This window comes from Leptodactylus fuscus, chromosome 7 (assembly GCF_031893055.1).
Source record: "Leptodactylus fuscus isolate aLepFus1 chromosome 7, aLepFus1.hap2, whole genome shotgun sequence".
Classification (NCBI taxonomy): domain Eukaryota; kingdom Metazoa; phylum Chordata; class Amphibia; order Anura; family Leptodactylidae; genus Leptodactylus; species Leptodactylus fuscus.
This window is the reverse complement of record NC_134271.1, coordinates 77,156,241-77,183,656: the sequence shown is the minus strand read 5'-3', so window position 1 is coordinate 77,183,656 and position 27,416 is coordinate 77,156,241. Positions and strand designations below refer to the sequence as shown.

The 27,416-nt window shown below is 45.8% G+C and overlaps 1 protein-coding gene across 1 annotated transcript; it reads right to left on the bottom strand.

Moving 5' to 3' along the window:
• On the bottom strand, nt 1–26,869 carry LOC142214462 (pyrethroid hydrolase Ces2e-like). The gene is made up of 13 exons (XM_075283409.1): nt 26,809–26,869; nt 21,307–21,511; nt 20,874–21,012; nt 20,346–20,479; nt 20,099–20,252; nt 19,760–19,873; nt 9,386–9,481; nt 9,111–9,251; nt 8,910–8,984; nt 8,671–8,818; nt 7,112–7,261; nt 2,421–2,493; nt 1–190 (listed from the first exon to the last, which is right to left on the bottom strand). The coding sequence occupies exons 1-13, from the start codon at nt 26,867–26,869 to the stop codon at nt 1–3; spliced, it is 1,680 nt and encodes a 559-aa protein (XP_075139510.1).
• Nucleotides 26,870–27,416: the final 547 nt, after the last annotated feature.

The window sequence follows — 27,416 nt, the reverse complement described above, 5'->3', positions numbered from 1 at the left end:
CTAGAAAGTGTGCTCTCTGTGCACGCTGTCTTGGGATGCTTTCAGGATATTCTGATGAATGGTCTTAGTCCAGAAATGATATTTCTCTGCTTTAGGTTTGTTGTTAGCATTTGGATTTATTTTAATCTGAAGATAACCTTCACTTTGGTCATATTGGGGCCACTGGACCAAGCCTGGCCCATTGGGATTTCTGCAAAAGATGAGAAATCAGTTTATTTGGAGCTACTGGGTAGTCAATGTAAAAACCTCTGCAGTTGTCTAAAATATTTTTTGTCTTTCAATATCTCAGTATTGCTTGCTGTTAGTGAATGGAGCATTCTTGCTTATATCCAGAGATTAACCTTCAGCTGACCCAATGAATCATACAGCTGAGGGTTTGTTGCTCTGTACAATGAAACATCTAGTTTTAGGACATTTTTCAGGTTGGCTTGGCAAAAGGGTATGGCTTAGCCTGGATTCACACTTGCATTGGAGTCTCTGTAGGAGACTTTGCTGCAGAATGTGCTTAAAATCGGGAATCGGCAGACCCCATTATAGTCTATGGGGTCTACAGGTTTCCGCTAGTAATCGCTTTTTAAGAGGACAGGGTCTCTTTCTTTCGGTCCTTGTGCTAACCTGAATGACAGAGACCCAAAAGCTAGTATCAGATTGAAGAGAGGGGTTTTTCAAAATGGTGGCAGAGCTTAATAAGCAGCACCATCTATTATTATTATTATTTTTATTATTATTATTATTGTTTATTTATATAGCACCATTAATTCCATGGTGCTTTACATTTGGGGGTTACATACAATACACAAAATATACAGGTACATATCATACTAACAGTGATCGGCTGGCACAGTGGGGTAGAGGGCCCTGCCCGCGAGGGCTTACAATCTATGAGGGAAGGGGGGTAGAGACAGAAGGAGAGGGGGAGACTGTATAGATGGGGGTGCGGTGATAGTGTTATTGGAGGTTGTAGGCCTTCCTGAATAGGTGAGTCTTCAGGGCCTTCTTGAATCCTGTGATTGTGGGGGTCAGTCTTATGTGTCGTGGTAAGGAGTTCCAGAGTATGGGGGATGCACGGGAGAAGTCTTGGAGACAGTTGTGTGAGGAGCGGATGAGGGCAGAGCGGAGTAGGAGGTCGTTGGAGGATCTGAGGTTACGTGTGGGCAGGTAGCGGGAGATGAGGTCAGAGATATATGGAGGGGCCAGGTTGTGGATGGCTTTGTATGTTAGCGTTAGTAGCTTGAACTCAATTCGCTGGGCTATAGGTAGCCAGTGGAGGGACTGGCAGAGGGGAGCAGCCGATGAAGATCGGGGGGTGAGGTGGATTAAGCTAGCAGCACAGTTTAAGGTGGACTGGAGGGGGGCGAGGGTGTTTGCCGGGAGTCCATGCAGAAGGGTGTTGCAGTAGTCTAAGAGGGAGATTATGAGGGCCTGGACGAGCATCTTGGTAGTTTCCGGGGTGAGGAAGGAGCGGATTCGATGGATGTTCTTGAGCTGGAGGCGACAAGAGGTGTTGAGGGTTTGAATATGTGGTTTGAAGGATAAGTCGGAGTCCAGGGTTACCCCAAGGCATCGGGCCTGTGGGACAGGGGTAAGTGGGGTTCCATTAACTTTGATAGATGGGTCAGGTGGAGGGGCCGTACAGGATGGGCTGAAGATGATAAACTCTGTTTTCTCCATGTTGAGTTTGAGAAAGCGGGAGGAGAGGAAGGAGGCTACGGCCGCTAGACAATCTGGAATTTTGGCCAGCAGGGAGGTAATGTCTGGTCCAGAGATATATATTTGGGTGTCGTCGGCATAGCAATGGTACTGAAATCCATGAGATTCTATGAGTTGACCCAGGCCAAGGGTCTATCTATCTATCTATCTATCTATCTATCTATCTATCTATCTATAAAAAAGTGCTAAAATTCTGCCACAAGTTTTGGTGGAAGCTAAGGCAATTAATAAGTGGTATAAAGTGAAACTAGACAATCTAAAGATACCCCAGATTTGTCAGCGCTAGACATTTTGATAAATCTGGTAAAATTTAAGACTGACTAGTCTAAGGCTGAGGCCACACGTGGTGGAAACACCGTGGCAAAAATGGCGTTGTTTTACAGTCCCTGCAAAGTGTATGGGATTCTAGCAAATCTCAGGCACATATTTCAGAAAAATACCCCCCCAGCAGAAATGTTGCAATTTCCAAAGCCGTTGCGTTTTTGGAAATCGCAGCCTGTCAATTATACCTACTCTGGCAGTTTCTTATAGGTGTTGGTATATGTTATATTTAAGAAAATTGCATGAATAAAGAATATAAAAAAATAAAGCTGGGGATAGGGGGCACCCTTATCGAGTGCCATTACCAATGTTGAATTGCCTTGAATCTTTTAGCTCTGCACTAACGAACTTCAATAGAACAGACACAACATAAAATGATGGCATCTTACCCAGTTCGAGCAAAGTTGGCCCAATACTTCATAACTTCTTTACTGAAAGATTTTTCTTCCTCGGTGCCTGGACCTTTAATAAATACATTTTAAATAAGTAACATATGGAACCCAATGGACTCATTAGAGGTTAAGTATCAGTAAGTAGGGACCATGTTACAGATATTGCATTGAGACCCTGGAACATCCAGTTACACCTCACAATACATTCACTATTCTGCAGATTGAGTCACTGTGGTGACTTTATTAAGACTGGCATTCTGTATGCTATGAAGAAAGGTAGAGATGGATCGGCATCACTCCGAGGACGGTATTAAGAAATAACTTTTAATCCATATTATAAGTAAATACAACAAACATACAAAAGGAGTGAACAAACTGGGAAAATTTTTTTAAAAAACTCCAACGCGTTTCGGAACACACAGTTCTTCATAATTATTCCTTGCTCCTTGGTCCGGGAAGCCGATCGTGCACCCCGTAGAGGACTTCAGATCATTCACGCTGAACTCCAAACTTTTTCTTCTATGGACAATTCTGTATGCTAGTCTTAAGTCCTTAAAGAGGACCTTTCATGGGTTTGGGCACAGGAAGTTCTATATACTGCTGGAAAGCCAACAGTGCGTTGAATTCAGCGCACTGTCAGCTTTTCCGATCTGTGCCCCAGGTAAAGAGCTATCGGTACCGGTACCATAGCGCTTTACAGTCAGAAGGGTGTTTCTGACAGTCTGTCACGAACGTCCTTCTCCACAGCAGCGCCTATCGCGCTGTACAGTGTGATCACTACATGATAACGTATTGTATGTACGCAATTAGCAGCAGCAAAAAATGGAGCTCCTCAAGATGAGATGAATAGTGACTTTACTTCCTCTATCAATCAATAATATATACATGTACACATTCATATGTAAGAAATTAGCTTGTGAAAGTAGCGTTAGGACTTATTCACTTGGTCAATGTTTGGTCAGTGAGTTGCATCAGTGCTTGCGACCCAAAACCAAGGTAGAGACTACACAGAGATATAGTATTATGGAAAGATTTGCACCTGATCAATGTTTTTTCAACCTGCACCTGGTTTTGGCACACAAGCACTGATGCAAATCACTGACCGAACAGTCACCGTGTGAATAAGGCCTTAAGCATGCCATATGTAGCAAACCTTAATAGAAAAGATTTAGCTTCTGCACACTGGAGATCTCCATATAGGGCAAACTTCATGAGCCTATAATACCAGGCAGATACACTATCACATAGCTTGAATCACCTTTTTCTCTTTTATGCTCCTAGCAAGAAATCTATAAGAAGATACAGACACCATTCTATGTAACACACTGCATGATCATAAAGGTTATATGCTCTACAATATCTGAGAACAAAGGTAACCAGATAGCAGAGCACAACTATTACCTGCAAAGTATAGGACATAATGCATGATAACAAAGGATACATGTACTATAATACCTAATATCAGAGGTAACCAAAGAACAAAGCGCAGCAGCTAACACCAGCAGTGTATGGGTTAGGTTATATTCTTACTATTGTTGTTATAAGATGACAGCTACAGACATTAAAGGCAGCAGAGTAACGAACATAGACAGAGCTCCCATCCACCTATGTCCGTTCCCATTGACTGTAATGAAAATAACATGACGGATGCTGTATTATATCATGTTTATTTAATTTTGTATTGGAAGTAAAAGTCCTGCACATTGGACTTTGTACCATCAGAAAACGGAAAAAACAAGACTAAAGAAAGCTTGGGGCGAATGTATACAGATACTCGACAGTGGGTCTTAGTCTGCCTCTGTCCTGTAATAGATGAAAGCAATGGACATTGGATAATAGTAGGGTGAACCTAATCTTAGACTGAAAGAGCACTCAGGTTATTTGCTCAGTAACCTTTGAGCATAGGGCAGAAAGCAAAACAGCTTAACAGAGTAACTTAACATATTAGAAACACTGTATACAAGACATGCCGCAGGTAAGTATAATTTTTCACCAGTTTACCTTAACTGACAGAAGGATCTTCTGCCCGTAATAGTCTGGTGCAAGATTTGAGAGCAGAGGGCAGAAAGCAATACAACTAAACTGGACAACAACAGTTAATATCAGACGTATATACAAGGCATGCAACAGGTAAGTATGGTTATAAGGCAGCTTACTTTAACTGGCAGAAGGATTTACTGCAGAGGTACCATGATTCCTCTGATTCAAATGGAGTATGTGGTGCACGATTTCTTGAGACTCAGTGAGCTTGACACATGTCCATACTCTACCAAGACTCAGGAAGGAGTGTAGACTTATGATGCACCATTGAATCGTCCTCTCCCATGAGCGGGACTTAAGGACCCAGTCCATAATATCCATCCTTGTGCCTGTTCTTGCTACCACAAGCATTTGTGCAAACCCATATCTTCCTAGGTGACCCTTTTGGTAGGGGTTCTGCCAGTGTCCATTAATGTAATAAAGGTATATATATTACCGAAACACAGACTTTGCCTCAGAATGTAATAAACATATAAAAAGTTATGCCAGAGGTTCTCAAACTTATTTTGTCTACCGCCTACTTCGAGAATTAATTATTTTCTAGTGCCCCCCCAGTGATCCTATGGGATGACTGAAGGGCCTGTGATGTCATCAAAAGGTCCTGTAGACTTGGATCCTTGTACGGAGTTTCCTAAAGGACCTGGCTCCTCTGCCCACTAGCAGCCTGCTCTATATAATAAAGCTTTATCCTAGTGAACAGAGAGACCAGGTCCTTTAGCCCAGTAGGATTTAGACTGCTTTATATAAGAAAGCAGCACTTATTCCACACCCCCCCCCCCTCTATCTCACAGCAGGGAGCTAGGTGATGTGTATGTGATGTGTATGTGTGGTGCAGACACAGGCTGGCTCCGTACACTCACATACCTCCCAACTTTTGAAGAACTGAAAGATGTACAAAATGTGTGTCGCGCGTAGCGCGGTGCGGAAAAATTAGCCCCGCCCACTTTTGTGTTGACTCCGCCCACTCGTTAATTTATCATGTGCCCGCACACAGTATAATCCTCCTACAGTCACCCGTAAATTATATGTCCCCCCTCTATCTCTCCCCCAGTTTCATATACACCCTACATCTGCCCCCAGTTTTATGTCCCCCTTCCATCTCTGCCCCCAGATTCATGTCCCCACATCTCTGCCCCCAGTGTCATGCCGTCCTCTCCTTCATCTGACCCCAGTGTCATGCCATCCTCTCCTTCATCTGCCCCCAGTGTCATGCCGTCCTCTCCTTCATATGCCCCCAGTGTCATGCCATCCTCTCCATCTCTGCCCCCAGTGTCAAGCCGTCCTCTCCATCTCTGCCCCGAGTGTCATGCCGTCCTCTCCATCTCTGCCCCCAGTGTCATGCCGTCCTCTCCATCTCTGCCCCCAGTGTCATGCCGTCCTCTCCATCTCTGTCCCCAGTGTCATGCCGTCCTCTCCTTCATCTGCCCCCAGTTTCACGTTCCACCTACACATTAAACTTACCTTCTCCTCCGCTCCCTCGCCGCTCTCTGCGCGCCTCTCTCGCTAACACATATGTGGCTGAAGCGAGGAGCTGACCTGTGTCAGCTCCTTGCTTCAGCCGCAAATGTGTTCAACTCAGATCTGCGTCCTCTGGACGCAGATCTGAGTTGAAATCGGGACATACCTCCCTCCAACCAGGACCACGGGACATGTCACCCAAATCGTGACTGTCCCGCGGAAATCGGGACGGTTGGGAGGTATGCACTCAGCCCCCCCTCTCTCCCCCCCACATAGCAGGGAGCTACGTCATGTGGCTCCCTCAGCAATGAGCAGGGGGCCAGGTGCTAGTGTCCATAATGAAGTAAATAAAGTAAGATAGTGGACAAACAAAGCAGTTTTGCTAAAGCAGTGTATTTAGGAAAAGTCTTAAATCCACATTAACAAGCAGTATAGATAGAATCATTGTTATGATACCACCCCTTTAAATTAGCCATCGCCCCCCTAAACCGCTTCAACGCCCCCAAATCTTCTCTGTGCCCTTTACTGCCCCCCTATAGGCCTCCAGCGCCCACAAGGGGGCGTTATCGCCCACTTTGAGAAAGACTGAGTTATGCCTATTCCTCAGCCCAAGGGACTGGTACCACTCCATAATACACAGAAAGAAAAAAAAAAGCAAAGAAATAAAGAAGAAAACCAGACTCGTGAATCTCAAACTGTGACCCTCTCAAGCACCTGAAAATAACCAAAAAAACAAGTGTAGAGTGGTCCCTCCAGCCCACAAATAATTGACTTATTGTTGTTACTGCTTAAATGATCTCTTCTAATTGTACCCAGTAAATTATTAATCGATTGGTGTGTTGCCTACAGATGACCAGGAAAGCAGAATTTTCAGAGTGAAAGTCAGCTAAGCAGAGGATGGCGGTACAGGTGACTTAGATGAAAACAGGAGAATTTATCAGATATTACAAAGTTTCTTAGAGAAACATTGCTCATTATTTGAATCCAATAAAACAGTGTGTTATCACTAGATGTTAATGTTCTGCAGAGGTTGTGGCTAAATCTGTTGGACAGAAAGTCTTAAGACATTTTGGCCACAAAACCAATTCCTGCATCAGAAACTCAGCAACAAACTTTGGTTACTAACTGTGCACTTTTTGTACAGCAGTTTATTGTTTTTTTTTACCTACATGGAAACCTCAGATACTTACCAGCAAACATAATGCCTTCATCAAGAAACTGCCCCCCTACCACAAAGAAGATTTCATCCCCATGATCAGCCTTCACATAGTCAGGTTTCAGATTGTTGAAGATTGAGGGTCGTTGTTGGAATTCATACAAATACACAGGAGCTCCAGATTCTGCAGAGAATTAAAATGGTGACACTTGATCTACTCTGCAAACTGCAGTACCATGTACCATGTGCGGACCATAAGGCCTCCCCTCTGTCTCCTGCTGGTACATTGTGGAGAATATTGTCTGATGTGGAACATTATGGGAGATGTGATGTATGCATCAGGCAATGTACAGCAGTCTCATAAAGAAATACTTCTTTTAAAATACATGTATTGGAATTTCAGCTAAGCTGCTAAGTTGATAACAATCATAACTGCATAACCAGCTGATTATCTAATGTGTATGGTGATGTCTCTGACAACAGAAATTGTGAAGAAGAAGAAGGGAGAGCCATGTGGAAATCCTGTTGTTCTAAAGGCAAATAAACCTCCAATAGAGATGTCTGATAGTAGCTTACTCCCCTCTGCCTATTCGAAACATATGCATGCTTGGCCAAGCCAAATGTGTATGGGACTGCTAGAAGGAACGAAAGATAGCTAAAGGAGCATTTGTCTGACAGCTATCTAAGGCTGGGTTCAGACCAGTAGCTCAGTTTACGTTCAGGGATTCTGTCCCCCATTGCACTTGAAAAATGTGGAGAGAACAGTCCTGCAAACAGGACTTTTCCCTTCCCATTTTTCAAGCGGAAACTGGTCGAGAACCCAGCGGGACCCCATTATAGTCTATGGGGTCTTCAGGTTTCCGCAGTTAACCACTTTTTAAGTGGATTTGTTTTCCATTTTTTGGTTGGTATCCCAAAAGGACCCAAAAAACAAAAATCTGAGCGCAGGTGTGAACCTAGTATCAATTGTATGGCCAGCTTTAGAGGTGTATTTGTCTACAAAATGCAGATGTAGCTGGATGAGTCTAAAGTATAACACATTATATTACCTAGCAGCTATGGCTATAACAAGAGTATAAAAGATGATGTGACTAGAGTATACTACTTGATGTAACAATGCATCTGTGTGTGACTGGTCTATGATAGTATATAAATAGCAATTCTGGGTGTGACTGAAGTAAAAGACCTTTCGCCAAGTAGAAAATACTACATAAAATACGCCATTTGATTCTTCCATTCCCTTGATCAATTTAGTGTTTTTCTCTTTAAAATCCACCCATTCAAAAGACACACACTGTCTGTGTGTGAATAGTGGTTGTGTTGTTGACATAATGTAAACTAACAGGAGTTGTGTTTACAATCACTCCTTTCTTATACAGTTTACAGTGGGCCGAATCAATGCCATTAAATGATTGACTTTCATATCATTGATCCGCACTTGTTCTCAGTTTCACATCGACCACTGTAAAAGGACCTTTATATAGTGCCATTACAAGAAAAGGAAATCAAAGGAGTTACAAAGTTACCAAATACTTTACATAGATGTAATCTATAACTTCCATAATGGTATAAGAGCCTCAGTGTACGTCGTACCTCGGTGATAATTGGAAGTGCCGATAGCTGGAATGGCAAACATGACATCGCCACATAAGTCCAAGAAGCTATCCCTGATTTTGAGCGGGTCAGTGGTGTTACCAAAGTACTCATCCATCACGAGAGGAAAATTTTCAGGTCGTATAGTCTACAAAATAAACAAAAAGTGAAATTACACTTAGTGACACATTATCAGAAGGTGCATCTTTAATAGCAAAGCAAACAGCAGTCAAACTTACTGGAAGAATTTTCTTCAAAATCTGCTTGACGCGACCTCTTGGTATCCCATTTTCCAGTCCAGTAATGTTAAGGGCCTGGGCACAAAGTACAAGAATAACAGCGAGTAGAGCGAGGCTTAATTGAAAGTGCCACTTTTTGTGCTTAGGCCAAGCTACTGTTGTCCATAGTATATTATCATTAAGGAAATGTCAGTGTCTTACCCTGGGGATCAGATATCCACACTCATGATTATTAAAACCAACAAGGAAAGGAACAGGAGCCACTGCTTTCTCAGCCAAGAGCTCCACAATTGGTTTGGGAATAAATTTCTTATCAACACGCCCAGGGAAAGTTATGTGATTCTGAATATGGAAGGAAAGAAATACTGTTACCACCAATACCTGCATCTGGTAACTTCATCACGGGGTATCACACCCGCCATCACTACAGTGATAGAAATAGGGATTTGCTGCAGTTAATTGAGTAGAATACGCACCAGGGATCCAGCTATCTCAGAAATCTCATTTTCTGTCTTGTTTCTCAGACAATCCACGAGTGAAGCAATATCACAGGAAGACACGTTACTGACGAACTGTATTAAAAATATTAGGTGGTAATTGTATAATAGGCTAAACATATATAACAAGCAGAGAACAGCAATGATATCACTGAGACTGCACCCTATCCATTTACTAGACATCACGGCTGGCATAATGAAGAGTAGCAGTTACATCACTGCAAATGATGTAAACCTATCCGTGCATTAGAGATCAATAGAGGTATCAATACAGTGAACCTGGACCAGCAGTGGTGACATCATTGAAAATACAGCCTATGCATTTATTGAAGATCAAAGATAACATCATTACAAAAGGCAGTTTAATTCTTTCACTAGAGACCAGTAGTGACATCACTGAAACTACATCCTATCCATTCACTAAAGAGCAGTGGCAACATAATCGGGAATGCAGTTTAGGTTATCTATTCAGTAGAATCAGTGGAACAGCACTCAAAATGCAATCTGTCCATATCAGTCATATCACTACTGCTCTCTTGTGAATGTATAAGCTGTGTGTGTGTGTATATATTTATATATATATATATATATATATTATGTATATATATGTCTCCCAGGTTCCTGTCATACACAATCTAGATGCAGCTGAGAAAAGCTGTGTTCCTTAGCATCGGACAAGAAGAGGCAAAGTACTTGGGTATATAATTGGACGAGGCGTGATTAAGCCTCAAATTAACAAGATTGAGGCCATTCAGAACTGGCCTAAGCCAGTAAACAAAAAACAATTCAGGGCATTTTGGGGCTTAACTGGTTACTATAGGCGGTTTATTGAAAACTTTGCCAGTATTGCTGCCCCCTTATCTGACCTTACAAAAGGTAAGGATTCAGTCATGGTCAAATGGACTGATGAAGCCGAGCAGGCCTTCCAAAGACTGAAGCAAGCTCTGTGTTCCCAGCCAGTGTTAATAACACCAGATTTCCAAAAACAATTTATTGTGCAAACTGATGCCTCTGATGTTGGCATAGGGCCGGTGTAGTCAGAAGTCAGGGGTGGGGAAGAGCATCCGGTAGTTTACCTCAGCAAAAAACTGAATGAGCATGAGAAAAGGTATGCCATTGTTGAGAAGGAATGTTTGGCGATCAAGTGGGCATTGGAAGCGCTCAGGTACTACCTGATCGGGAGAACATTCACACTGGTTACAGACCATGCCCCACTTAAAGAGGACCTTTCACCTTTTTTCACACAGGCAGTTATATATACTGCCGGAAAGCTGACAGTGCACTGAGTTCAGCGCACTGTCGGCTTTCCCGATCTGTGCCCGGTGTGAAGAGCTTACGGCCCGGTACCGTAGCTCTTCTATGGTCAGAAGGGCGTTTCTGAAAGTTAGCCAGAGACGTCCTTCTGCCTCGCGGCGCCAATCGCGCTGTGCTCTGGAGCGGGGAGGAACTCCCCCTCCCTCCCTGATAATGCTCGTCTATGGACGAGTACTGCGAGCAGAGGGAGGGGGCGTTCCTCCCGGCTCTCACAGCACAGCGTGATTGGCGCCGCGAGGCAGAAGGACGTCTCTGGCTAAGTGTCAGAAACGCCCTTCTGACCATAGAAGAGCTACGGTACCGGGCCGTAAGCTCTTCACACCGGGCACAGATCGGGAAGCCGACTCAGTGCACTGTCAGCTTTCCGGCAGTATATAGAACTGCCTGTGTGAAAAATGGTGAAAGGTCCTCTTTAAATGGATGTCTCAAAACAGAGAGAAAAACAGAGGTGTGACCAGGTGGTTTATGTCCTTGCAGGACTTTAACCCCTTAAGGACCAGGCCATTTTTTTGTTTCGCATTTTTGTTTTTCCCTCCTCACATTTCAAGAGCCATAACTTTTTCATTTTTCAGTTCACAGAGTCACATGATGGCTTATTGTTTGCGAGACAAATTGTACTTTGTAATGGCACCATTCAATATGCTGTGCAATGTACTGGGAATCTGGAAAAAAATTCAGAATTAGGTGCAATTGGAGAAAAAATGTATTTGCGCCATTTTCTTATGGGTTTAATTTTTACAGCGTTCACTGTTTGGTACAAATGACATGTTACCTGTATTCTACGTGTCAGTACGAACACGGTGATACCAAATTTATATAGTATTTGAAATGTTTTGATACTTTTAAAAAAATGATAAACTTTGCAAAATAGAAAAAAAATTTTGTGTCATCATGTTCTAACACCTGTAACTTTTTCATACTTACATGTATGGAGCTGGTTGTGGTGTCTTTTTATGCGGGACAAGATGATGTTTCTATTGATACCATTTGGGGAAAGATCTGATGGTTTGATCACTTTTTATTCAATTTTTTATAGGAGGCAAAGTGTTGAAAAAAACGCTATTTGGCTATTTTTATTTTTTTTTGCCGCTACGTTGTTCGCAGTACGGGATAAATGTTTTAATATTCTAATAGTTCGGGCATTTTGGAGCGCGGGGATACCTAATATGTTTATGTTTAATGTTAATTACTTTTATAGCTGATCTAGGGAAAGGGGGTGATTTGAACTTTTATATTTTTTTAATTTTTTCAATACTTTTAAAAACTTTTTTTTTTCTTGTTATACATTTATGATCAGACCCCTTAGGTACCTTGAAACCTAGGGGGTCTGATCGCTCATACTATTCACTGCAATACTACAGTATTGCAGTGAATAGGAAAATCGCAGCACTTCTATTAGACGATGCCTCTGGCATCGTCTAATAGATCTAGTGCAGAGACAAGCATGGAAGCCTTCAATAGGCTTCCGGCTGTCATAGCAACCGATCACCGCCCTCATGTGACGTTCAGGAGGGCGGCGATCGGCGAAACATGGCGGTGCCCTTGCTGCCGGCGCCGTTTACACACTGCGGTCACGTTTGAGCGCAGTGTGTAAAGGGTTAACACCAGCGATTGGCTCGGGCACCGACCGCTGCTGTTAGTGGCAGGTCCTGGCTGTATGATACAACCGGCATCTGCCCTGTATGGAGCGAGCTCAGCGTGTGAGCTCGCTCCATACATCCCCATGCGACCCATGACGTACTGTTACGTCATGGGTCGCTAAGGGGTTAAGTTTACAGTTGAGCATAGGCCAGGATGTCAGCTTGGAAATGCAGATGCCCTGTCCCGGGCATATTGCTTAAGTACACAGAGTGTTCTGCCCCTGAGGTAGAAACAGGGGGGAGGATATGTGACAGGACCAGTGGCAAAGTGGTAGAAGGAGTATACATTTCTCCCAGGTTCCTGAAATACACAATCTAGATTCAGCTGAGAAAAGCTGCGCTCCTGGCTGGTTGGTTTTACTAAAACCCTGGTAAAGGTCTGGCTTCTGGAGTATGGAGTATTGGTGTCTCCACTCCATTCAGCCACTCCAGGTTTTGGCATATGTGAGGTTAAATACTTGCTATCCTGAAGTGTGTATAAAAGGGCAGACAGCCCACAGGTATGTGGCTCTCTCTGTTCCTGGAAATTTGTCTGTGAGTAATATTGCTGTATCTTGTGTTTAGAAAGCTGTGCTTTCGTAGTTGGATAACCTGGTAGGATGAGGACGGCAGGAGCCATCCTTAGACTGTGGGGTGTCTGTGGTAAGTGTGATGTATACCCCCTGTCCCTTCCTTACCTGTTAGCTGCAGTTCTCTCCTTGGTGGTGTAGTGGTATGTTCCGGCTGCGGATTCCCCTGCTCCTGCGCGACTTGGTGTGGGCCGTCAGCAGTTAGCCGTGCTGGCTCCGCCCCCTGGTCTCTTTCATCATGCGCGCCGGAGCAGAGGGATCTGCAGCGATCTTCTCATGGCTGTCCGAGGTAGGCCAGATGAAAAGAGCTTGCTGGAAGCCCTCAGAGAGGGTTTTAGATCGGAAGGGGAGTCTTTCCTTGCCCGGCTGGTTGCCAGTGCAAGGGAAGACTCAGCCCCTGTGGCGGTGTACAGCGCAGCTGGTAGTCAGCGTCGGACGGCCAGGCGCTCCAGGCTTCCGGATCGCCTGAGCCCTAGTGTCTCCCCCCCTCGAAGGAGGCGTGGCGGGGAGTGTTTGGGTGGGCAGATCACTCGAGGCTGCCCGTGCCCACTAGCCTCCTGCCGTTCGCTAGCCCCGCCCTTCTGGCTCCACTGTTGTGGCGGCCATCTTGGGACTCCACGCTCCTGGCACCTCTGTATCCCCTCCTGGTATGGGCTCTAGGGAGTCTGTGGCTGCGCAGCCTGCCCCCGTGCTGACCCCCCCCCCAGCAACACAGGATGCGGCTGCACCCCTTATGCAGGAGAGCAGGCCAGTTGCTCCAGCAGGCCCTGCTATCAGTGAGACTCCGGGCATGCAGGACTATCCATCCTTTTCCCCTCAGCCTACTCAGTCTATGGGCCCATTCACACGGAGTAACGTGCCGCGTGATGTGGCACGTATACGGCTTGTGAGATTGATTTCAATGGGAGCCTGGATCGTATGCCCGGCATTATTTTGCGGCCGCAAAATCACGGCCACAAAATAACGCCGCATATACGATCCAGGCTCCCATTGAAATCAATGGGAGCATTTACGGCGCTCAAAATCTCACACACCGTATACGTGCCACATCACACAGCACGTTACTCCGTGTGAATGGGCCCTATGCCTGTTTTTGCTGCACAGCCATGTCTGGAACGTTTCCCTGCTGCTGGCCCCTCAGTGCGCAGGTCCCGGAGAAGGGATAGCTCATCGTCCTCCTCTGATATTTTGAGCTGTTCCCCGGAGCGGCCCTGGCATAGTCGCTGCAAGCGGGCAGCGAAGAAGAGGAGCAGGGGTCGTAAACGATCTTGGTCCCCTACACGCGGCAGTCGTTCAAGACGTCGGTCCCCTTGTTCCCCCAGCAACGCCTCCTCCGGTCCTCGTGAATTTCTTAGGTCAGCGCGTAGTTGTGGAAAGAGGCAGGAGTCTGTGATGCCGCAGGAGCGGTCCTCATGTGGAGCCAGCCAGGCCAGCACGGCACCATGTCTGGTTACGCCAGTTGAACCTTCGCCTGTGCCTCCGAGTGGTGAGTCAGTTTTTGCCGGGGCTTGGGGGAAAGCGTGATTTACTTCCTGCATTGAAGGATTTAGTTTGTCAGTGTGAGCAGGGTCAAGGGGTGCGAGACCCCCCTCCTGTGGCTAGCTTGTATAAAGATTCCTTTTTCTGAGGTGTGAGCCCGCTAGGGGCGCATATTGATGATGAGACTAGGACTAAAATTTCTAACAATCAATACATTGATATTTGGTCTCTTCTGTCCCCTGATCAACACACAGTGGATAGGGAGAGGCGGGTGGTTACTGAACATTTTGTGGATAGGCGCCCCCGGGTTGCTAAAACTATTAATAATTGGATACAGGCCTTTACCGTACTGGGCTGTGTTATGGGACAGCAAAACCCTGAATGCTGCTCTGAGCTATTTATATACATGGACACCTTTTATTGTGCTTACAAGTCCCATGGTGGTAGCGCCTGGTGGCGCTATGATGAAGACTTCAGGCATCGCCTGTCCTTACAGCCCAGTCTTGTTTGGGCCGTTCAGGCCACGGATGTGTGGATTCGTTTAATGCTATCGCAAAGGCCTGTCGCGCCCTTTCAGTCCGCGGCCACCGCATAAGGGGGAACTTCCTCGAGTGGGGTGGCCGTGCGTAGACCAGGAACCTGCTGGCTCTTTAATGAGGGCCACTGCCATTTCTTCGGTCTATGCAAGTTTAAACACGAGTGTTCTTCTTGTGGAGGATCACATCCCGCTTCCCGATGCACCCGCCCCCCCCTCCTAAGCCCCAGCAGAAAGGGGCGGGTGACGCTAAGGACCCTGGTGAACGTGGAAAAAATGGCGCCATGGTTAGACAGGTATCCTGATGCGCAGGGTGCTGCTCAGCTCCGTTTTGGCTTTTCTTTTGTGTTTTTCATTCCGTTTACGTTTTCCAGATTTCCCGTTATGTCCCGTAATTTAAAGTCTGCCAGGGATAATCCCAGGGTGCTTCGTGATAAGGTGCTGAAAGAGGTAGCATTGGGTCAGATGGAAGGGCCTTCTGATTCCCCCCCCTTTTCAGAATCTCAGGGTTTCCCCATTGGGGGTCATCTCCAAGGAGGAAGCCGGTAAGTATAGGCTCATTCAGCATCTTTCTTTCCCCAAGGGCGATTCAGTAAATGATGGCATTCCTAAGGAGCACACGTCTGTCTCCCACGTATCTTTCGATCGCGCGGAGGAGTTGGTCCGTCATGCTGGCAAGGGCTCCCTCCTGGCTAAGTCCGACATTGAGTCGGCCTTTCGCCTTCTTCCCGTGCATCCTGATTGCCATCATTTGCTGGGTTGCGTTGTGGATGGGAAGTATTTTTATGATACTTGCTTACCGATGGGCTGTTCTATTTCTTGTCATTATTTTGAAATGTTCAGCAGGTTCCTTGAGTGGGTGGTTCGTGTGGAGGCGGGTTCTTCTGCAGTGACCCATTACTTGGATGATTTTCTTTTTGTAGGTCCTCCGGGTGGTGGGCTCTGCGAGCACCTCCTTTGCACTTTCCGTTCCCTCATGGGTGAATTTGTGGTTCCTTTGTTGGCCGAGAAAACCGAGGGCCCGTGCACTAGTTTGTCATTCCTTGGTATTGAGTTTGATACCATGGATATGGTATTTCGACCACCGGAGGAGAAGTTGGAGAAGCTGCGGGATATGATTCTTGGTTTTATGTTGGTTCGGAAGGTGATGCTGCGCCAACTTCAATCTCTGTTGGGCCTTTTGGTTTTCACGTGTCGGATTATGTCCATGGGAAGGGTTTTTTCTTGACGTTTGTCCTTGGCTTCTAGAGGTGTGTCGGTGCCTTCACACAAGATTCGCGTTACTAGACCCTTGAAAGCGGATCTTGCGATCTGGTTGTCTTTTTTGCAGGATTATAATGGGAGGACTTGTTCGCAGTCAGAGGAGGTGTCGAATTCTGAGATTTCCCTGTTTACTGACGCGGCTGGTAGTGTGCATTTTGGGGCTATTTTGGGGAATCGGTGGTGTGCCGAGTTGTGGCCGGACAGTTGGAGGGAGTTGGGTTTATGCCGAAACTTTGCGCTCCTGGAGCTTTTCCCAATAGTCGTTGCGATTGATTTGTGGGGACCTGAGCTCCGGGATCGCAGGGTTTGTTTTTTGACTGATAACCGGTTTGTGGTACATTGTATTAACCGTTTGACTTCTTCTTCCCTTCCCGTTTTGTCTCTGCTTCGACATTTGGTGCTGAAGTGCCTGGAATTCAATATTTGGTTCTGGGCTCATCATGTGTCGGGTGTTGAAAATAATGTTGCTGATGCTTTGTCACGTTTTCGTTGGCAGGATTTCCGGGAGTTGCTGCCAGGAGCTGTGCTGGAGGGTGCTCCTTGCCCGACCCATTTGTGGGATTTGGTGGGGAACGCCTGATGCCTCTTTATCAAGCTTCAGTTGCACCACCAACTTGGCAGGGACATGAATGGGCGTGAATGGGCGTGAATGGTGTGCATTAGTGGATGGGGAATTTTGTTGGGGGATTGTAATTTTCTGTTGAGGGTTACGGTTGAGTATCTTTTGAGCTTGCATGAGTCTGGGGTTTCTGCCAGGGTAGCGCAGCAGCGATTGGCCGGGGTTGTTTTTTTCTGAAGCTGGCTGGCCTGGAGGACGTTACTAGTCGTTTTTGCATACGCCAAGCCCTTAAGGGTTGGCGGAGAGGGGTTGTTAGTAAGGATCGCAGGCGGCCCATCACATATGTTGTTCTCACTAGATTGGTGGCGTCTGCGTCTTTTTTTCTGAAAATCGTTGTTTGAGGCTATTTTGTTCGCCACGGCTTGTTGCTTGGCTTTTTTTGGCACTTTGAGAGTCAGGGAGCTGGTTTCGCCCTCGAGGTCTCGGGTGGGTGGTCTTTTGGATGGGATGTACTTTTGGCGGAGCAGTCGCTCCGCATACGGGTCTGGCGTTCTAAGATGGATCAGTCGGGTCGTGGGTTGTGGATCCTCCTCCGAAGGGTGCCGGGTCCTGTTTGTCCTGTTCGGATGGTATCTGATTATTTGGCGATTAGGCCCACGGCGGGTACTTTCCTGTCTCACCCTGATGGCTCTCCTTTTTTGCGTTTCCAGTTTGAGTTTTTATTGAAGAAGGGTTTGGTTTTTTTGGGGTTGCCTGTTGCGGATTTTGCAACTCATTCTTTTCGAATAGGTGTGGCGACCGAGGCGGCTCGCGCGGGTTTGCCAGAGGTAGACGTGATGTGTATTGGGCGTTGGAAGTCGGGATGTTATGCACTTTAATTTGTGGGGGTTTTTTTCCCCTTTTTTTGTTTTTACAGATGGTCTCGATCCTGTGATTTTTGTGTTGGGTCATTCCTACGTGTACTGGGCGGCCATTCGGGCAGAGAGCAGACCGGGGGGCAGCTGTCTTGCTTTTCAACAGATTCAAGTTCTTTGGAGGGGAGTCCGCGGCCTCCGGTGGTCGCAGATTTTGTCCGAGACTGTTGAGTTTAGCCACCGGGTTGATGGGTCGGTCATATTGGTTATACACGCGGGGGGTAATGACCTCTGTTTCGTCCGCATGCCAGAACTTTTGGCCGTCATGCGGTCGGATCTGGAGCGTATCTGTAAGGATTGGAGTCGGGGTCAGGCAGTGCAAAGTGACACAGCTGGGAAAGCAACACTGTGCAACTAATGACAAAAGGGGTCGTAGGCCCTGCAGCTATAACTATGCTGTAATATCTGAGATGAGGCAGACCAATGCACTTCCTAATTGAAGTGCGCCTACCACGACTCCTTACGCTTCTATCCCGGCGGCTAGGATAAGGGAAGAGGAGGCCCTGAAAGTCCTAGGGACTGGAGTCACAGGGTCACACCTAAACAGAAAGCACAGTGTAACTGCAATGCAAAACAAAAGACTAAACAGCATGGAACCAGGGAGGACCACAGGTCCCATCAAGACACAGAAGAGAAGGCGAGGTCAGACGAGCAAGAGGTCAAGCCAGGAGATATAATAAAGGTACCGAATCAAAAGACAAGGGATAGTCAAAAATACAAGCCGGGTATATAACCAAGGAACAGACCAAATACAAACAGACAGGAAAACAGACTGAGCAGGGGGACCAGGAAACCCAAAGTGAATGGCTGGCAAGGATCCATGCCTGGGTGGGGTTTAAATAGCAGCAGAGAACACACCTGATGGCTAATGACATGGAGACTGAGAGCAAGGAAAAGATTAACCCTTAATGACCTAAGCACACCCAATAGAACTCCTAACACGTCTCCCAGGGAGACGCCGCACAGCAAGGAGACCGCGGCGACTCCGTATCCTGACAGTATCCCTGGGTTCTTCTTGGAGATGGTATTGGTGTGGTCGGAGATCATTCCTAGGGTTAGGTGGCATGGGACTAGAGATGTGGAAACTGCGGAACGCTGTCGTAGATCTGTCAACGCTCGTATGGCCCGTATTGTTAGGTCCCGGGGGGGGAGGTAGTTGTCCATCACCGGCAGCTAGAAGGTGACAATGGCGGTTTGCTGAGGCCAGATAGTGTTCACCTGAACAATATTGGGTTAGACATATTTTTATCCGGGCTTCAGGATGATATAGAACAGGCGCTTTTTGTTTTGGGTGGGGGTCGGTGCCTGGTGTAATGCCCTTGGGCCCCTCCGTGGTGGTGCTTCACAGGAAGTTGGGCAGACAGGGATCCGTCTGTCCCCCCGCTAAATGGGGCCTGGGCTATTCTCTAATATCTGAGATTGTTTGTTTACAGTTACATGTTTACATGTTGCCATGGAAACAGTTACCATGGTGACACCTGTTTTTTCCTAGTTACTGTTTTGATAAATAATAAACAAGACCTCTGCCCACGCAAAAGGTAAATTGTGTTGTCTTGGTCTTTATTCATTATCATTAAGGAAGGGTAATTTAGTTTGGATAGTTAACCGCGCAGACTGTGTTGTAGGTAGAAGCCGGACGGCTAGGATTTTATTTTGTATTGTATTTGTTTTCCTGCACAACTTCTGATAAAACTGGTTGCGGCCAGTTGCACCTTACTTGGCTGGACTGGACTTTCATTTTTGTGTCAAAAATAACAATCCCTGAGATATATATAGGATATTCATTTACTAAAAGCAGTGGTGACATCACAGAACATGCAGCCTATGTATTTCCTAAAATTGAGATGTGAGAATGTGTATTATTTATTCAACAGAGATCAGTACTGACCTGCATCCTATCCATTCATTAGAGAGCAGCAGTGACATCACTAAGCTTGCATACTATCCATTCATTAGAGAGCAGCAATGACATCACTGAGAACGCTACCTATAAGCAAACTTTGAACTTCCGTTGACATTTCAGACTCTTCTACACAAGTTTGGGTTTTAATATTAGTGTTGTCTTGTGTAGAGTACTTACCTCCTTGGCAAAGGTCAGATCTTGGTGTTTCTCTGTCATCAGCTGTGGAATTAGGGCAACTCCACTCTCAGCAATAGCTCGGTGGAACAAGCCTCTTGACATTGGGGACATCATCTGTGATCATCAGAAATAAAACACAAGGTTATGTCAGTGATAACATGAGGGTACAGCAGTCAAACCCTGACATTAATCTTAGAATATCATTAATATGGACAATTATGAGTAGAAGAAAGAAATAATTTTACCATTATGTTATTGAGACTAAGCTGGTCAGGATTATATGCAGGGAGCTAAACGTTCTACCTGTAATAAACACATCTATGGGATTTCACAATTTACCAGGACAGAGACACTGACTCCACCGGCTGATTCACCAAATATGGTCACTAAATTCGGGTCACCACCGAAATTCCCAATGTTCTCCTGAATCCACCTGAGAGAAGCGACCTGATCCATGAATCCATAATTTCCTGACGCATCGTCTTTTCCGGTACTAGGACAGAAATGATAAGAAACAGCAGAGTGTTGCAAGGAAGACCTGATCTCAGTGTCTGTCATTCATAATGTACCACTATAAATCACTTACCTGAAAAATCCCAAGATGCCAAGTCTGTACTGAATGGATACAACAACTACTTTCTCATATGCACTCAGTGCTGACCCTTCAAACATACCTGCTCCACCAGATGTTAATCCTCCTCCATGGATAAATACCATGACCTTCAAAGAAATGGCATATAAAGGGTTACAAACTGTAGAGTATTACAAGCTTTACATTACAGCCAGAGATGCAGCTCACTTTGGTCTATAAGTATACAACAGCCTAAGAGAGCCCCATGTCACCTCTGCGTATAGTCCCATAATAGCCAGAAAGACATAGGTCACTTGTCTATAGGCACAAACCAGCTAGAGAGGCATTTGTTAAAACCAGATATTCTGTATTTCCACGACAGTAGGAGAAACAACAGCTAGTGAAACGCAGATCAGCTTTGTCTACAGTTCTACAACTGTTTAAACAAGTTTATACTGTTTATACTCCTACCACAGCCAGAGAGATGTGGTCAACACTATGTATGGTGCCACAATGTGACCATCTCATTGACAAGTTACTCACAGGCAGTTTAGAATCATTTTTTCTGTCTGCTGGTGTGAAGATATTTAGGTATAGACAATCTTCTGACAATGGGGGTATTGACACGGAAGCTTTAAAGAAACTCATCATCTGCTCCATGACATCGCGGTTTTGTAGACACCTGAAGTGTTAGAAAACCATTCATTTTGTAAAATCTGTATTGATATTATATTCTTCCCATACAGCTCTACTAGGTTGCAGTGAGAAGTCCATAATAATGTCTCCCCTTACTATCAGTACATAGGCAACAGGCAAGACCGATCCCCTCCAATATAATGGAGCCATTCTCAGGTGTATCATTGAGTTTCTCTCTTTTTTGTCATATACTGTATGTATAATATATATATATATATATATATATATATATATATATATATATATATGGAAGCGAATCACTGTAGTCCCTGAAACTTACATAGGGGCATATTCTTGGGCCTCTCTCACTGAGCTCCATGGCTCAGGGGATTCAGGAGCAGCAAATCGTAATGAAGCCACTGGAGGTTTAGCAAAAGGTACTCCATAGAAGGCATGGATGGTTCTGTTTGTCTCCTTCACGGTCAGTGTCTTCCCTCGTAGTTTCCCATACTGTGTCTCCACCTGAGGATGACTATCTTCTAGTCCTGTAAGAAACAAAGTTAAAACTTATATTTCATACTTCATGTATCAATTCAATCCACAAAAAAACATTGTATGATGATCCCTCGAGGTACAATGGTCCCAGGATACAAAATATTATTCAGCATTCAATGCTGGACCACTGTAACTAGAGATCAGACTCAGACCACATACAATACTTGTCTGGAGGTTCCAAAAGATCAAAACAAATATTTTAATGGTAAAACAACTGTTCTGAAAAAGGGGTTGTATAATCACAGAGATAGGAAAGGTAGATCCTATAATATATGGGGCAGATGGCTATATTCTCCCTCAACCCTTCTCTCCCAGCGAGCTACTGCATTGTACTGCCACGGGGTTAGGATGCAGGATTTACTAGACTCTCACCACACAGAGATGTGGTGTTTGACGCTCTTTGGGAGGGCTGTAGGAGTCCTTCCTTCTTTTCCCTAATGTTAGTAGTTGTTTATTGTTATACAATAGCTTTCTTTATTGTCCTGCGTTCTGGGTAACACATATACAAACACAAAAAAACATGGCCAAAGAGTTGACCCAAACCTGCATGTTACGTCTCTAATAGATGGCTGCCACAAGGTCTGGTGGGCCCCTGATGTTTTGGTTTTAATAGGCCGTTACCTGCTGAAGTAACCCCAGAAGGTAATGGGCTCTATTCACTTACAGATCCCCGCTCCTAGTCACAGTTGACCCAACTTCCCCTTCTATGTCCCATACCATGTTGCTGGGGCCCCCTGGAGGGCAGAAGTGGAAACGGATGTGGCTGTGAACAGAAGCGAGGATAGGTAAGTGAGGCTGCAGGCCTGCTGAAAGAGTATTTGTCAGACAAACCCCAATAAACACTGCTATACTCTGGGGTCTTTTCAGATGCCAGTGTTTAATGAAGTGAGGAGATAGGAAGAAACATAAACACCAGTGTTACTTAATTCACCTGTGCTCCAGCGTGACTCTCTTCGATCTTCGGCCAGTATCCTCAGGGTAGGAGGGGATTGTTATTCCTATGTGTCTTCTCTATCAGTAAAGCAGGTCATGTATATTTATATTGGACATGCTAGTGACCCTGTGATGCTGCTGATCCGAGTGGCGTTCTTTCTTTTCTAGTGACTTTATATTTTTGGCCCCTATTTTTTAATATTTATCCTATTAATATTATAAAGGTGAAATTTTGTGAGCTTGGATGTTTGTGGCTTTGTGTGTTTGGATGTTTGTTCCTCAATCACGCAAAACCCGTTCCACCGATTTGGCTGAAAGTTTCCACAAACATAGTTACTACACAGGATTGAGCAATAGGCTACTTTTCCTCATAATAGTGCACATACGTTTTTGCCAGGACTCCCACAAAACACAAACTCACATCACCATCTCTGCAATCTCACACACTTTGGACCATAGCAAACCACATAATTCCTATTGCCCTCGATACTCCAGGAGGCTACCTCTTTAACGTTCTGGAGCAGCCATGTTTGCCGACCCTCCACCCCTTTCACGATCCGCGACACTGCCCACCCAGCCACTCCACTGTGTTGCCAGGAGCATGCACATCTTACCCACCTACAGAATGTCTTCCTGCACGCCACCATTTTGCGCCTCCACCATAGGCCGCAGCGCCCGAAATACTCTCTCCAGGCCGCCACACTCCCCGACGGCATTCTCACCTCACTGCTGTTTCGTGTTCACAATCCATCCACCTTCCGTAGGTCTCCACGCCACACTGGTAAGTACCCAAACCATACTTGCATTGGGACAGCGGCTCCACATCCGTGATCACTCCTTCTCTCCTCTATACTCCGCTGTACCCTTTCAACACACCACAGACATGTTACGGCCCATAATATCTCACCAATCTGCCTTTCTGCCCTCTCCATCAATTTCTCCTCCGCAAAACACCACACATTCACTTGAAGCTCACTTCACCCCTTGCCGACATACGCCGTACTACTTCGGCCCATGCCGGCTGTGTTGCTATAGCAAGCGCCTGGCATAGCTGCCGGCTGGCTCACTACTGCCGCTCACTTAACTCCTTGCCAACATACGCCGTTGTACATGGCGGTTTCGCTATGGCAGCCGCCCGGCAGACGGCCGGCCGCCATAGCCCTCCGGTTTCCTAATATTTCATACAGTTGCCAATGGGCTACTTTAAAAGTGTCTCACCCCAAAACACCACCGCGACCCTCAAAAGTTGTCTCCTGCTCCGCTGTCGGCCCAGGCATGACGTCAGCGCAGGTAGTCACGCCACTCCTATTGGTGCATGGCGGTGTGTGGGCAGGATAGGGAGCCAGCACAGCAACGCATAGCTTGGCGCCGAATTGTGGGCGTGGCCAGCGCGCGGGGACTCTTCCTCAACATGGCGGCTGCCCGCATGGTTCCGAACGCCGCTGACATGCCGGCCGGCCACACATTGCCTCAGGCCGGCGTAGCATGCAGCAGCGCACCCGGCCCAAACAAGCCCAGCCACACGTACCCGCAAACTGTGCAGCTGGGAACACACAGCACGGGAAGGACCACACATGCTTGCTGAAGCTGCGGCCACGAGACACACACCTCCCCAGTATCTACATGGTGAGTGCTGCGGGGAACAGGGATCGTCGGGTTTCTTAAGGGAGGGAGGGAATACAACAGGTGATGTGTAGGGGCCGGGGGGGTTGGTGGTTTGGGGGAGGTGGTGGGGGTTAGGGAGGGCGAGGGGGGGGTTGGCACCAGAGGGCAGAAGGTAAGTAGGAGGAGGGGGGCCAGATTGCACATGTGGAAGGGGGGGGAGGGTAACCGGGGTCACGGGTAGGTGGCAGTGGGGGGAAGGGGTAGATGTAGGAGGTGACTGTGATCTCTAAAGGGGGGGAAGGGGGCCGGGGGCGCAGGTGGGCGGAAAGGGGAGGGCCGGAGGTGCAGTAGCGGGGCCGATGATGCTGTGGAGGGGCCAGCGCACGCCGCAAGGAAAGGCCGTGGGTGGCCACGGACCGCGCTGCAGGTGGTTCGCGCAAAAGTGAGGGGACAGCGGATGAAGTCGCAGGTTAGAGCTAGTTAGTTAATAAAAGTGAGGTTTTATACTAATATATCTTTATCAGTGCTTTCAAAAGTTAATCCTCTGTGAATTCTGTGTGTACATGGGGTGTTATAATGTGTGGAGGCCAGGAAAGAGGGCGCTATGCCGTGGGGGGTGGGGGTAGGGGGGCGGCAATATTTGCAAGTTACCCATAAGTGCAGGAAAGTGTAGATCATAGAGTGAATCACAGTGTCAGAATATGTTTGTTTCCCATGTTTATTCAGAAGGGTGCACATCAGCACAGGAGTACGAAGGGTTGCATGTTAGCTAATATGGCAGGAGGAATACATGGAAAGGAGCCAAAGCAGTTTCTGGGAATGGCAGCGTTAATAAGTTATTACAACTGGTAAAAGTTTGCGTGGGAGCCCACAAGACTTTAATTGCACAATTGTGTACATATATTACATTACTTAAGTTAAATCCTATATTAACCCGTTCTCAACATCTGCCATAATAGTTTGTTGGTTGCCAGGTTTTTAAAGATGGCCACTCTGTCGCAATGTGGCTGCCATAGCTTTGGGGTCTGTACAGCGGAGACCTGAAGCTAATTCCTTGGATCATTGTTCACTTTGATCGCTGGCATTGCAACATAGAAACTCCCCCCCCCCACCCCGGAAGAAAAAGCATAAAAAAAATTCCCCCTGGGGTCAATCCCCACCCTAACTCTACCGTTGCAATCAGGCTCCCGCCTGGCGGGACCGTAGGAATTCTCCTGTTCCTATGACATTCGGGAGTCTGTTGTACATTTGTATTACAGTCTATGGGATTTAACACACAAGTGCTGGTGCTCACTATCAAGGCACAGGGAATTGTGGTTTTAATCACATTATTTTTGTTATTTTGGTTAAGTGGCTCCACTTTTTGCTCGGATCTCTCCTGATGAACTTGGCTACTAATATATCTGCTGGGGGCAACACATACAGAGTGGTTGTTTGGGGAAGTGGATATGATAGATGTATCTGGAAGGCACGTTATACATAGAAGGGTTGACGTTCTAGCCTTGAGTATATGCTGTAACATTGAATCTATCAAGCATTAGTGGGACGTCTGTGATGCACATAAGGGACTCTATGCGCACAGAATGACCACTTTCCTGCTATATATCTTAACCATCTGTTAAGTCTAATATAGCAGGCTATCGTGGCTGCCTTTGGTCTACATCATACTGGAGAAAGTTATTTGAGTAGAGGGCCCCGGGAAGATAGCCATACTATACTTTTTCCTATACAATTTAGGAGACTATTTAATTAAAAATATATCCTGCATCAATAGCAATTTACCTAGGTTTTAATAGAAATTTATTAAAAGTTATATCTTATTCTTATTTTGCTCTATTAAACCATTGAATATTTTACTAACAAAGTACATCTGACCCCACAATAAAGGTGACCTATGAATCCCTGTACATGGAAATAAAAGCTACAGGTGTCAGGATATGGCGAGTTAAAAAAAATAAATAAATGTTTTTGAAAAGTTTTGGATTTTTGTTAAGGGGTTAACATAAAATAAAACTATATATATTTGGTATACCCAGAATCCTACCAAAACATAGAATACAGGTGACATGTCATTTTAGCTGTAGAGTGAACGCTGTAGAAATGAAACCTGTACAAAAGTCACACAATTGAAATTTTTCTTCAATTCTACACCAATCTGAATTTTTTTCCAGCTTCCCACTATATTGTGCAGAATAATAAATGGCACTATTATGAATAACAATTTGTCCCGCAAACATTAAGCCCTCTGTGAACAGAAAAATAAAAAAGTTGTCAGGTTTGGAAGGTAGGGAGTCAAAAACGAAAATCAAAAAATGCCAATGGCAGGAAAGGGTTAAGCTTCAGAGCTGCCCTATCTTGTAGGTTGTTATTGGAAAAAGGTCAGTTTAGCTGAGTTTCTATATTTTGCAGTGGTGGAATTTGCAGTTGGTCTTTCGTACTTTCTTACATAGGTAAATATACAGTGCTTGGTCTAAAGACAACACCTTTTCAGAATACAAAGAGAGAGTAATCTCTTTGCAGACACTGATCAATCTTGGAATTCTGCGAGATGTCATCTTTGCAGTTCTGTGGCAGGCATATCTGAGTCATAGGAACATACCGTACTTATTATCAGAAAAAGATGTCCGTCCCATCATGACTAATGGCTATTTTAAAGAAATCCCCAGTAGTTACAACAGTGCCCCACTATTACCAGGTAAAGCCTTCTGCTTGAAGAAATATTTAAAGGAAGGGAACTGCTATACTTCACCTGATCCCACGGTTCTCAGGAAGAGTGGCCACAGGAAAAGAATAAGGACAAGGAGGGCCATGGTGCTTGTATGGCGTAGTATGTGGATTCTGTGCTCTAGGTATGAGATCCAGCTGAGCTTTATCTGTGCTCACCTCATGTTCTCTGCACGTCACCCTTTGCTGCAAACACAAAACTGTGCCAAGAATCAGTGGCGAATCCAGACTTTGCGGGATCCTGAGCAATTGACTTTGGCGGAGCCCTACTTAGCGGGGGGTTTGGGAGGTATGGAATACCCCCCAGGGGAACAGGGGGTCTGGGGTCCTCCCCCAGGATTTTTTGAAAAAATTAGCCCTAAAAATGCGTTTTTGATGCTTTTTTTAACTAGTGACACTAGGTTCACACTAGCGCCCGAAGAACGTTCTGAGTTTCCGTCTTCTGCTCTCCGCCGTGAAACCGGATTTTTTAGACTGGACACAGAGTACTGCATGTCCGACTCTGTGTCCTGTTTAAAAAAACGGTTTCGCGGAGGAGAGCATAAAACGCTCACAGCCGGACACCTTTCTAACCCATACCTCCCAACTTTTGAAGATTAGAAAGAGGGACAAAATGTGCTGCGCACATAGCCC

Bases quoted from the DNA above. Each gene is read 5' to 3' on its own strand.
- LOC142214462 (XM_075283409.1), bottom strand. From the start codon at position 26,869: ATGGCCCTCCTTGTCCTTATTCTTTTCCTGTGGCCACTCTTCCTGAGA. The intron at 8,985-9,110 runs GTAAGACACTGA...CTTTGTGCCCAG, and splicing joins GTGGATATCTGATCCCCAGG to GCCCTTAACATTACTGGACT. The intron at 7,262-8,670 runs GTACGACGTACA...AATTCTCTGCAG, and splicing joins CACTTCCAATTATCACCGAG to AATCTGGAGCTCCTGTGTAT.